Source organism: Schistocerca serialis, chromosome 3 (genome assembly GCF_023864345.2).
Source record: "Schistocerca serialis cubense isolate TAMUIC-IGC-003099 chromosome 3, iqSchSeri2.2, whole genome shotgun sequence".
NCBI classification, from domain to species: Eukaryota; Metazoa; Arthropoda; class Insecta; order Orthoptera; family Acrididae; genus Schistocerca; species Schistocerca serialis.
Window position 1 is genome coordinate 356,516,530 of NC_064640.1, and position 12,586 is coordinate 356,529,115.

A 12,586-nucleotide genomic window follows, 5' to 3' on the forward strand; every position below is an offset into this window, starting at 1 on the left:
CCCTGTGACAGTGTGTCAGTTCTGCTGTAGGCTGCTGCCCAATGAAATGGAGGCTGGGTTTGTTTCCCCACACTGCTCCTTCCCCTGTGGCGCTCAAGATTCTAGTCTGTTTACACTTGCTGCCGTCTGTGACTATAGCCTATAATGCCCTCTGTGCTATAGTGATTGGAAAACAGTCTTTAATGTTTTTTGATGGTGCAGAAATAATTCTTCTAATGTTAAAACCAAGCTAACGTATGATTGATTTACTTTACGCTAAGTGTCTTGTCAGTTCTATCTGTAGTGTTGTCAAGCATGGGTTGTAGGGCTATGAATGCCCACGGAAGGTCGAAATTAATAGTCTGCGGATTTTTTAATCTTCAGATTGGGCAAGAAAAGACAAATAATGTCCAGAAACACCTTAATCTGAGAGGAATTCAGTTAACTGGTGAGAAAATGCTGGTGCTTTGCAACAGAACAATCTTTTTTGAAAGTATAAATACAGCCAAATGAAGAAAACAAAAGCCATTTCGGTAGAAAAAGTTGTTGAAGTGTTTTCAAAAACAAACATGCCAGTCAAAAGCCCCCAATCAGCACTCTTTTTAACAGTTGATTTCAAAGAACTAATAATTTGTCTATTTGCACTCATGTAGTGTGTCAACCTTTTAAATTTGTGTGTCTAGTCATTTACAAACTAAGAAACTGGACACGAATTTTGCCAAAAATAGGTGCTACATTTTCCAGTCCCTAGTCATTACACATGCTTGTCCAACACCCTTTGCTGTGTCTAATGTCCTATTCCGCTTCCTGCTACTTGCTGTTTTCTGTGTATGTTCCTCTGTACCAACAACTCTGATTGATACCTTAACCAAGGAGGCAAATTGGTGTCTGTGCATGTGACTAGGTGACTGACTGGGTAAATGTTCATACATGCCTGAAGGAAAAGACACTGTGGTGACTACAGCTGTTATGAAATACATTAAATGTATTTGCAGCTGCAAATATGGACAGCCATTGCTGTTTAACGGAGTGACAACAGTGAAAATTTGTGCCAGACCAGGACTCGAACCTGGATTTCCCGATTACCACAAGTGGTCACCTTATCAATGTATGCATGTCCAAAGGAACAGTGCATTGTAATTCTGAATAACACAGGTACTGAAATATAATATTTATCTACTGACACCGGGCAAAGTGACTTTTGCCTAAAATGTCTCCCCTGTAAGAGAATATACATATGAATGTACAAGTGCAGGTTGTAGACACGTGGTTGGAAACATGTGGAAGTTTGGGTCTGGCCATGAGTCGTGCTTATATAGCTTAATGGTAAGGCAACTGCTCACGATAAGCTGGAAATCTGGTTCGAGTCCTGGTTCGACACAAATTTTCTCTGTTGTCATTCCGTTATACTGCTGATGGTTGTCCATATTCACAACTGTGAATACATTTAATGTATCCGGTTAAATTATAGCTGCCCAATAACTGATTGGTTGAGTTAGTTCACAGATTGTAGGAAGTCGGTGACATTACCACCATTAAAAGTTCTGTATTTATTAAAGCACTGTAATGTTCAAACCCATCTTAAGCTTGAGCACAGATTTTTCATGTGCTGTTTTGTCTGTGGTGCCTCCCAAAATCTACAGCCTGAGTAATTTCGGGGGAAAAGCCCCTTTTCAAACTTACTAGAGCATATCGTAATCATGATCTACAAGAAAAGGCGATATCCACTTTTGGCATGCAAACTTGGCATTAGTTTGGAAGGAGATGCACTTCAGTGGCTGTTAGGTTTTTAGTGCCCTTTCTTCACAAATTAGGTTTGGCAGATGGCAAGACGAGCTCCTGTTTAAAGAAATTTAAGTCAGTTCCTGTTGTGTGTGTCATTTTAGACCATAGAGTGTTTATGATCCTGTCTATTTATTGTTGTAAATGTATTTATTTTTATATTCTATATGTACTGTAATATTTACATTTTCTGTAATATTTATTTAACTGCAAAATTTGTTTTTTAGTGTTAGAACCTGAGCTTTAGATATTAAAAATGAATAGTAGTACTACTTTTATAATACCATAACACATCAGTAAAACTGACATGTTCAATACCCTGTGATATATCTACAACACAGCTCTCCGGAACACAAAATATATAAATAAATTGTACAGCTCATGGTTCATTGTGGTTTTGCAAGTGTTTTCAGATGTATTGTATCAATGAAATGTACTTACAATTTTCCATTTCAGTACTTATAAATGAGAATTAGTGTTTTATGGAATGTTACACAAATGTTTTCTTGTGTTTGGGATGACTGAATGAATTGGCAACTGAAAAAATGTTGATCTGTGTAGGTTCGTCAAACTTGATTTGTTGGACAGTAATATGTTAACTGGAAGTGCAAGAATGTATAAAAGAAATTAGTGTCTTGGAGACTTTTATTTATTTATTTTTTAACTTTGCGTTGGCTTTCTAAAGATTTAAACCCGTAATCAGTTTCAGATTAATAAAGTTAACAGTGAACATTTAAGAGAGCTAAGTTATGCAATTCTGTTTTTATAATTTCCTCAGATCCAGACACTTTGTTGTTCCATTCAAAATACATTGCAGCAGGATTAATAATGAGCCTCTTAGGTTAAACTCTCATATTCTTGGTTGTATGTAGTTATTGGAGGGATTCACATTAGAGTGAGATGATCTAGTATTTGATGAGACATAAATGCATCTCATGAGATTGATTTAAATGTGGTGTGATTAATATAGAGAATTTGTTGTATTGTAGGCTGGAGTAGTGGTAACACTCAGTATCGGGCACAGTACCCTCCACAAGGACCTGTTCCACAAGGGCCTCCACAGTGGAACCAAAATGCTCAACGAGCTGGTGGTCCTGTGCCTGGTCAGCCAGCTAACAGCCAGTGGGACCAGCACCGCTACCAAGCTAGTGGACAGTCACCGTATCAGCCTCCACAACAGGTATTGTGTTACAGTTTGAATTACGATGTTCTCTGTCACTTTTGCCCATATAGGGTTGGTTGTTTATGGTTGAAGACATCCGTAACCATAATTTTTGTGTGAACTGTGTATTTCTTACTCTTTTTGAGATTGAAGCTGTTAGTGAAACTGTCAGAGATGTTACTATAAATAATTTTAGTAACACAAGTATTTTATTCGGAGTCTTATTTACTTCTTTCTTTCTTTTTTCCTTAAGGCACAGCAGCAGTGGGTTCCAAGTATGCAGACTCCTGGTATTAATCAAAACTCACTCCTAAGGCCACCGATGGTTAGCCCACGTGCTCCATTCCGACCGGAAGGAAAGCCGTATTCGATGCAGCAACTACCGGGTTCAAAGGTTCGCTGCTTCTAATTTTTTCTCACTCATTCTGAATTTTCTACACACATCATGAGTCTACTTATGGTGTTGCTTTTTGTACCATGTCGAGATACTGAAAGACATTTAGAGAAGCCTTCGTTTCGTGTGCTAACAACTTGAGGACAACCTGTGTTATAAAAAAAAATTAAGAGGCTTGTACATTACAGTATGTCAAAGTCTTTGCTTCGTATTGAAAAATAAACACATTCAGTGTTTTTTAGACACTGTTCCAAACCATTGTGTTAAACTCGGGTCATGTCGTGAAATGATTTTGCAGCACATTGTGAAGTCGATGTACTTTTATTTCATTAAATGAAGTGCCCATAATAAAGAGTATGTGCATTTGGTCTTACATCACATATGGCTCGTTTTGTCTGTTCTATTAATAAATAGTCATAAATTGATTCCGAAGCACGCATTTGAAGTCAGCATTTAACAAATATTAACACACTGTCGAGGGCGTGTGTCTCTATGGTAGGCATATCTGGCAAACACATAAAGCTTTCATGTTTGTACTGTGTTATGACCAATAAATAAACCTGTTACAGATATTTAGTAGGGTGCCCTCAGCCTCGTGAACACTAATGGGGAGCTTTGTTATGGCATAGTGGTAGCTCTAATTCAGAAACTTGACACTAGCAGCTGACAAGGTCATGTGCTGCCTGTGAGTCTTCGTAATACTACTGCACAGTGCTGATTGAGTGGATTTTCAAAAGATGGTGTCCCACAGCTCTAATGTATTTGAAAAATGTCATATTACCACCTTGAAGTTCTGGTAAAATTCTGTATTTACCCAGCTAGTTTGTCATCCCACATCATCAGGTTCATAAAAGTACTCACAACCTAAGATTAGGTGAAATATAAAATAATCATCATCAGATGATAGAACGGTGGAATATTCACTGTTATTACACCATAATATAAATTACATCCTCAGTCTATAAAAACTGTGCTATGTAGTGTGCTCATTCATGTTATAACCATAACCAACATTAAAACTTTGAACAGATTAGTACTGCACATCTGGCATGTAGTATGAATCTGTTCACAGCATTAATGAGGATTACAGTTATAACATGAACAAATACACTACTTAGCATAGTTTTTATAAGCTTACAATGTAGCTTATATTACCTTGTGATAGCAGTCAATAATTTGTGGTTTTATCGTCTAACGATAATGATTTTTAATTTCACTTAACATGATGCCATAAATATTTTGATGAACCTGCTGATGACCAGACAACTGAAACTGGTTGATAAGGAATTTTACCAGCAGCTCAAGGAGGTAATATGCAATTTTTCAGATGAAGTAGCGGTCAGACAGCAGGTCAATGTTATATAGTGTGATAGTGCCATAGAGTTTTAGTTCTTATGATGTGTAAGTGTGAGAATAATTCTGCATAGTGCTTCAGCTGCAGTCCAAGATTTCTTAAGTTCAACCATGAGTAAGCTGCATGGTTAATAAGTGAGCCATTTAGTAGGTTGTAAATGAGGCATTTAAAATTTGAGAAAGAAACAAATAGTGCAGTGTCAGGATGCTCAAATGTAGTTGCTTCATTTTTGCCCCATTAAAGCAGCTTGTACAGTTGGTATTCTGTATTGGCTTTTGACTGAAGCACAGAGTGACTGAATGGGATTGCAATCAGATGTACATGGCTATAGGTAAGAGAGCAACTCGGCTGCTGCTAGGACCATGAGGTAAACTGCAGATACAGAGATTTCAAAGATCATATAAGGTTTGTGAATCTGTATCACTATTGACATTTCATTTAAAACAATAGGCCCTGATCTCCCACTCCACACACACGTACTTTCTGGTTCCATCAGGAAACAAGTTAAGATGAGTAAAATTAAAGAAAAGTAATAACAAATCATATTTTCTTAAAGCGTTTATTAATGATTCTGTCAACAGTTGCAGTATTTATGTTAGGCGGCTAGTTTCAAACCTTACAGGTTCATTTTAAAGTCTGGCCTACTGAGGCTGCACTGACAGTGCCTGATATTAATAATAAACATCAAAGAGGCAACATAAGCTGTATAAATGTTTCCAGAAAAAATGCTACAATCCACACATGCCTTTTACTAAGTCAAAATCAGACTCATGCATTGCCTCTTTGATGTTTATTATTATTGTTCAGGCACTGTCAGTGCAGCCTCAGTAGGCCAGGCATGAAAAAGAACCTATAACATTTGAAACTAATTGCCTAATATAAACACAGCAACTGCTGACAGAATCATTAATAAATGCTTTAAGAAACTTAATAAAGTTACTGTTTCCTTGGCAACAAAATGTTGAAACTGGAAAAAAAAGGTCATCTTGATTAAGGCACTACTTAGTTTGCTGTGTTAGAAATGAGTATGCATGTTGACAGTAGGTATTGAGTATTTTTTTATGGGACTATATACACTGCTGAAAAAAAAGCAACAGCCTCAAGGACAGTCGTTTTACTGACCATTGAGGTGACAGGTTGTTCATCATTCAGATCAAACGAAACTCCCATCGCAGTAAATAGTGCCCAGTCGCATCAATACACAGTGTATTCCCCTCTGGTGGTGATGCAGGTGTGTTTTCTCACATGCAAACTATCATAAAGGTGTCAAATGGCATCCTGTGATAGATTGTCCCAAGCATCTTGTGCCTTTTATAGTAATTTGGTCGTGGTTCTTGCAGACCCCCAGAGAACAAGTAAGTTCCCACTTCATCATGTCCCGTACATGTTCAGTAGCCGAGAGATCAGTTGATCTTGCTGGCCAGGGCAGTTTCTGTACACCACAAAGAGCTTGTGTTGCAGCAGCTGTATGAGGATGTGCATTATCCCATTGAAAAAGCACATCCCTTTCTATGAAGAAATGGCAGTAGTGTGGGGATAATAGCCTGTGTAAGGCAACGGGCACTGTTTGCTTTGCTTACTTTAACCTGCAGAAACACCAAATATGACCATGACTGCTCCCCCCCCCCCCCTCCCCCCCTCCCGCAATGAGACCTGGGATGTGACCAGCGTGTTCAGGGCAAATACACTCTGGAGTAGGCAGCTCACCAGGTCTACACCATACAGGTGTGTACATCCATCACTAGTGATGCTTGACAGTGTTGTGGTATCAGTAATAGTCTGGACAGAGGCACATGTGATCTTATCCCTGCTGCAAGCAGACGATTCCCAGTGCTCCATGATGACACAACAGGTGCAACATATGCACAGATTTTGGCCCTGGATGATAATCGATCAGACACCAATGCTCGCACCGTGCACCTATCTCGTCGTACATCTGTACTGTGAGGATGTCCAGAGCCTGGTATACAGGTATGGGAATGTTCCACAAACCTTTGTTGAAAGCAGCAACACGCCACTGATATATTGTGTCCAACATGTGCAGCGATCCGTTAATACGTCCGCCGCTTCCCCCAGGACCCCAATGTGACACCATTCAAATGGCTGAATCTGTTCAACAGGAGTGCTGACTCATCAGTAGGGCGTGGTTGTACCCTAAAATGATTATGGCAAACTTGGCATAGTTACTGCCTGCAGAGTCAAAACGGAGGGTGCACAGACAGGCATTCAGACTGCCATCTGATCACTAATGACTGTGACAAATAAAGCAATAACACAACCACCCCTCTGTATATGCACATACTATACAGTGGTGCCACCAAACCCAGTCCTTCGAGGATATTTTTTGATATTCATTGAGTTTGTTCATGTTCAGTTTTTATTCAGGTATACACAGTTAATTCTTTTCCATTCTCTCTCTTAAATATGAGCACATTAATTTACAAAAATGTGGCTCTGATCCAATTATAGCCATCCTTAATGTGGAACAGAAGTGACAGTGGTTTGGTTCAGTTAATAGTAGTGCAAAGTCCAATTTATTTATTAGTTCTCATTGTAGAAAAGAATGAATTAAAAGAATAAAGGACATAAATTATCATCTTCAGCTAAGAATTGTCGTTTTAAAAAATCTTGCACGCTTGTGCTCCACTTTGAATGCTTATGTTCTGCAGCTTCTCAATCTTTGTTAAAAGCCATCTACAATGTTCATATTAAAGATGAAAATAGATTTGCACCCATCATGTATGCTACCTACAAAAATAACAGAATTTTCCTATTGGATAATATATTGCATTACACAACTTACTTCTTCCTACTTCATATCGCTTTACCCCAACCTTACTATGTACCACACTAAACTAATAAATTTTGTGGTCTGATAGGTGGAGAATGATAATGAGAAATAGTGAACTCGGCTTGTGGAAGAATAACTCTTTCGAGTCGCGAATATTAAAAAAATTATTGGTGGAGTTATTGAATCCCTACTGGCATTGTGGTGTTGAAGCTTCACTACAGACTCTGAATGAAAAGAGTTCATCTATAGATTGCTGAATGTTGAATGAGAATACCATCAACAGGCACCAAAAGTAGTTACGTGGAATGATTGTGTTGGTAACATTAAAGAAAATGGAAATTCAGTGAACTACATGACTTTATGAAACAATTGCAGTCACCAACTGTTTCGGTACACATTATACAAGTATAATTGGAGAGGCTTTATTGTTTATCAGGCAGAACCATTGGAGACTGTCAGAATTTTCAGATACCTGCCTAGACTGTACATCCCCACAAAATATGATACATGCCATAAAAATAAGAACCTGTCACCAACTGTTTCGGTACACATTATACAAGTATAATTGGAGAGGCTTTATTGTTTATCAGGCAGAACCATTGGAGACTGTCAGAATTTTCAGATACCTGCCTAGACTGTACATCCCCACAAAATATGATACATGCCATAAAAATAAGAACCTGGCTAACCACTAGTAAGATCAGTAGTCAGAAGTTCATAACTTACCCTCCACTATGCAAATAGTCTGTGAAATAACTTAATGCTGTAGTTATATAGATTTCAAAAGTTGTGTGTCTCTTCATTTTCTGTTATCCTTGTAGCAGCTCCACATGACCACACCACTTACCGAGACATTTATAAGGAACAAGCCCCCCTCCCCTGCCCCTTCCCCAGCATTACAGTCAGAATATTTCTTCTCCTTTGTCTGTTTCCCTTTCTTGTGCAGACTTTGAATCATGAATGCTTTTTATGCACTTTTTAAAAGTTATATTGCGTATATTCATTTTGCTCACTTCATCCTAAGTCAGCTCTCATATTTTTTTGGTGGAGTATACAGCATGTTGTACTGTTATGACTCATTATGGCATATCGTTCTAACCCATTACACTGTATTAAAGTACCGTAGGTTGCCACTTGTACATAATGGCTGACGTTACATATACTTGCCATATCCTTTTTAATGTTGAAACTGGACTGCTATATGCAAGTTACTTGTACTTCGTGCAGAGATGCCACAGTGCCACCATACCAGCAGAACAGCTTGCCTCTAGCTGTTATTTAGTAATGACTGGGTAAAACAAAGTAACAAGTTGCCAATCATTCCCAAAACATGAATCACTTCATTCCACAGAGAAGCATGACTAATAAATTTTGCAAGGTAACTTGGAGGCTATTATAATACAGTATTTGTTACAGTGTTTAATTTTTTTTGCCTCATCCCTTTTCAACTTGCTTAATGATTGTGCAGTAAGTTATGTAGACTTTAGATGACAACAAGATAGGGGTTTTATTAGTTTCTGTAGAGGCATTTTCTCTCCTCCTGAGTATTTCATACAGGTAGATGATCTTGCATTACTCTTAATGTACCAATTTCTTTAATTCTCAATGCATGGGCCACTTACTCAAAGGCTTGCAATTTTTTAAGTATTAAGTCTGTTCTTCAACAAAGCATGATAATCCTCGTGATTATAAATTTTGCACATGTTTAAAGTTTTTGAATTTGATTTTCTCCCATAGCCCATTTCATAGTATAAAGTAAAACTTATTAAAAAAAAAAATCCAAATTGAAGTAGAAAAAATTACATGTGTTAAGTTTTGTCAGTTTTGCTGACCATGTTTTGTACCTATATTTATTTTCTACTGGTGTCTTATTTCAGGCGCAGCCGCCTGGGATGAATAATGCGCAGGTCTACCAACAACAGAGTGCCCCAAAGCGAGAGATCGTTTTCCCTCCAGAAAGTGTGGAAGCAATATTGCCTGTTTTGTATAAACGCAAGCGAATGACACGAGGGGATGTAGCACCTGTAGAAGCATGGAGGCTTATGATGAGTCTGCGCTCTGGCCTACTGGCAGAGAGGGCTTGGGCTCTGGATATTCTCAACATCCTTTTGTTTGATGATACCACAGTTGCATATTTTGGACTAGCCCACATGCCAGGACTCCTTGATGTGCTGTTGGAGCATTTCAGACGCAGTTTAGGTGACATGTTTGACTCGCCTCTTCCAGATTCTGGGAAGAAGTGGTTCCAGGCACCAAAGGTGGAAACACCGGAAGTGGACCTAGGGCAAGTTAGAGTGCCAGTTGATCCTGCAGATCACATCACATTAATGAAATCGACACCAAATTATACTCTTGTGACTAGAAAGGGTGAGGTAGTTCGAATTGTGAACAGAGATAATGAGATTTTTGTTGTGGATAATCGGAAGAGCTGGGACATTGAAGGTGACTTGGCAGAAAATGATGATGTGGTTCAAGACCCGTGGCAGTTGACCTCTTCAGACATCAGTTCGACGAAGTACATTGTGTCATGTTTCCAAGGAGAGTTCGGTAATGTTCCATTTGCGAGACTGCTCGATGACAGTAAAACTGTAGGTGCCGAAGAGGAAGAAGATTGTCGGACAAAAGTAAGTGAAGAAGAATCGTATCCCATTGAAAACTTGAGTGTAACTCCTCCTATAGTGCTAAAAGTGGAATGTAGTGATGACAACGGTGTTATTGATAGTTCGAGCAGTGCATCTAATGTGATACTTAATGAGGAACATTTGAGTAAAGACAGCTCCTTCGTTGATGTGCAGGATAGTGATGAAGTGAAACGGACTAAAACTATTTTGAGTGATGTGTTTTCGTGGATAAAAACGGAAAATACGGAAGAAAATTCATTGCTGCCTGAACACTGCGTAGACCCCTTGGAGCCTCCTAAAGAAGCTGTGGAAGTGAAAAAGGAAGCAAACTGTGTCAAAAGTGAGAGCAGTAGTAATAATGAAAGGGAGTTGCCGCATTCTCCAAATGTACCAAAGGATATTGAAACAAAGAGTGATAATGCTGTATCAGAAACTAGTGACACAAATAATTTTAGCAGCAGTAACATAAAAACAGAACATACAAACAATGACAATAGTTCTAATAGCAATGAGAGTAGTATATTCAACATAAGCAAAGGTGATAACTGTAACAGCACAACACCGAATGAATCCAGTTGCGATTATAAGATCAAAGAAGGTGTTGAAAGTGAAATTATTGCCAGTGAAGAAAACAGTGAAGGTAATGAAAGTGCTGGAAACGCTGTTGAAGGAACTAGCCTTAATAATTGCGAATGTTTAGAAAGCAATGAAAGTAGTAATGGCAACAACAGTTGTGACGAAACTGTAAAAGAACACAGAGAAACGGAAACAGAAATGGAACAAGATGTGTTCCTCGAAGGTTCTGAACATGAAGGAAAAGACATAAAAATGGAAGATGACTATGGTGACGAAGTTGAAGAAAAGTCAAAAGTAACAGATGTGAGACCAGAGATAAAGGGAGAAAACAGGGGCGGCATACAAATAAGGGATCCTGCGGGAACGTTGAAAAGAAGACGTATGTCAGATTATGAAGACGAATGTTACGCGAGAGATGAAGCGAGCCTTTACCTTGTTACTGATACACAGGATGCAAAGGCAAGGCGTTGTGTTTGTCTTTCAAATATTTTGAGGAATCTGACATTTGTCCCGGGCAATGAAGCAGAGTTTGCCAAAAATGTTACATTCCTTGGTTTGTTGGGGAAGCTTTTACTCTTACACCACGAACATCCTCCTCGTGCATAGAAACAGCGCAATTATGACCGGGAAGAAGATGCTGACTTTGCAGATTCTTGTAGCAGTTTACAAGGTGAGGCGGAATGGTGGTGGGACTTCTTGCACCATGTGCGCGAAAATGTGTTGGTGACAGCGGCTAATATTGCCGGTCATATGGACCTCGGTCAACATCCTGAGGAAGTGTCGCAGCCCGTAATTGATGGACTTCTTCACTGGGCAGTTTGTCCAGCTGCTCATGGTCAGGACCCATTTCCCGGATCTTCAGGCTCGTTGTCACCCCAGCGCCTCGCACTGGAAGCTCTGTGCAAATTGTGCGTAACGGACTCTAATGTAGATCTGGTTGTAGCTACGCCACCCTACTCCCGTTTGGAACGTCTGTGTGCTGTGCTGACACGACTTCTGTGCCGGTCAGAAGAGCAAGTGCTACGAGAGTTTGCAGTGAATATGCTGCACTACCTGGCCGCTGCGGACAGTGGTGTGGCACGTACTGTTGCACTGCAGAGCCCGTGTGTGTCCTTGCTAGTAGCATTCATCGAGCAGGCGGAAGCTACTGCATTAGGGGTAGCCTATCAGCACGGTATCGGTGCACTTAGAGACAATCCAGATGCTATGGGAACCAGTCTGGATATGCTGAGGCGTGCGGCTGGTACATTACTTCATCTGGCACGACATCCTGAAAACCGGCCGCTCTTCCTGCAGCAAGAACAGCGTCTGTTATCCCTCGTCATGAGCCAGATCCTCGATCAGCAAGTGGCAGCTGTAATCTCCAGTGTTCTTTTCCAGTGCTCATGGCCCTCTTCGTAGCATGCACAGCAGTTGTAGACAACTAAGTGGTGAAACTGGCATGGATGTTTCCTTCTCTTGTGATTTTTGCTGGAACATATTGTGAGAGATGACTTTTGAGTCTGAATGTAATGAGGACTGAGTTTCCGGTTCGTCAGTCCTTTATTCCTTTCTTTTATGCCTTAAACAGTCAGACTGTCTTTGATTAGATTTAATAGATATAAATAAAATATATATATATATATATATATATATATATATATATATATATATATATATATATATATAACTATACATGAAATATAGATACAGTAAATACCAAACAGTTACGTAGTCTTGCAGCGAAACGGTTGCTACAGCAGTAACACGAGTGGGGCAGTAACTCAGAATTACCAGATGAGACTGATGGTGCCACTTCCAGCATTCACCAATATCTGTTACGAGTCGGAAATTTATTTTGTATTTATCATCAGATGTGGTTGGATGTGAATGAATGTGGAAGTTCTGTTATCTAGAGCTATGTGTCGACTGTCTTATTAGTGTAGGG

The 12,586-nt window shown here is 39.3% G+C and overlaps 1 protein-coding gene across 1 annotated transcript in view; it reads left to right on the forward strand.

Moving 5' to 3' along the window:
* LOC126470843 (trithorax group protein osa-like) overlaps positions 1–12,217 on the forward strand; it is a 113,272-nt gene extending 101,055 nt beyond the window's left edge. Inside the window, 3 exon segments of the mRNA XM_050098859.1 lie at positions 2,751–2,941; positions 3,177–3,317; positions 9,340–12,217. Coding sequence (XP_049954816.1) covers positions 2,751–2,941; positions 3,177–3,317; positions 9,340–12,060 — 3,053 coding nt within the window. The 3' untranslated portion in view covers positions 12,061–12,217.
* Positions 12,218–12,586: the final 369 nt, after the last annotated feature.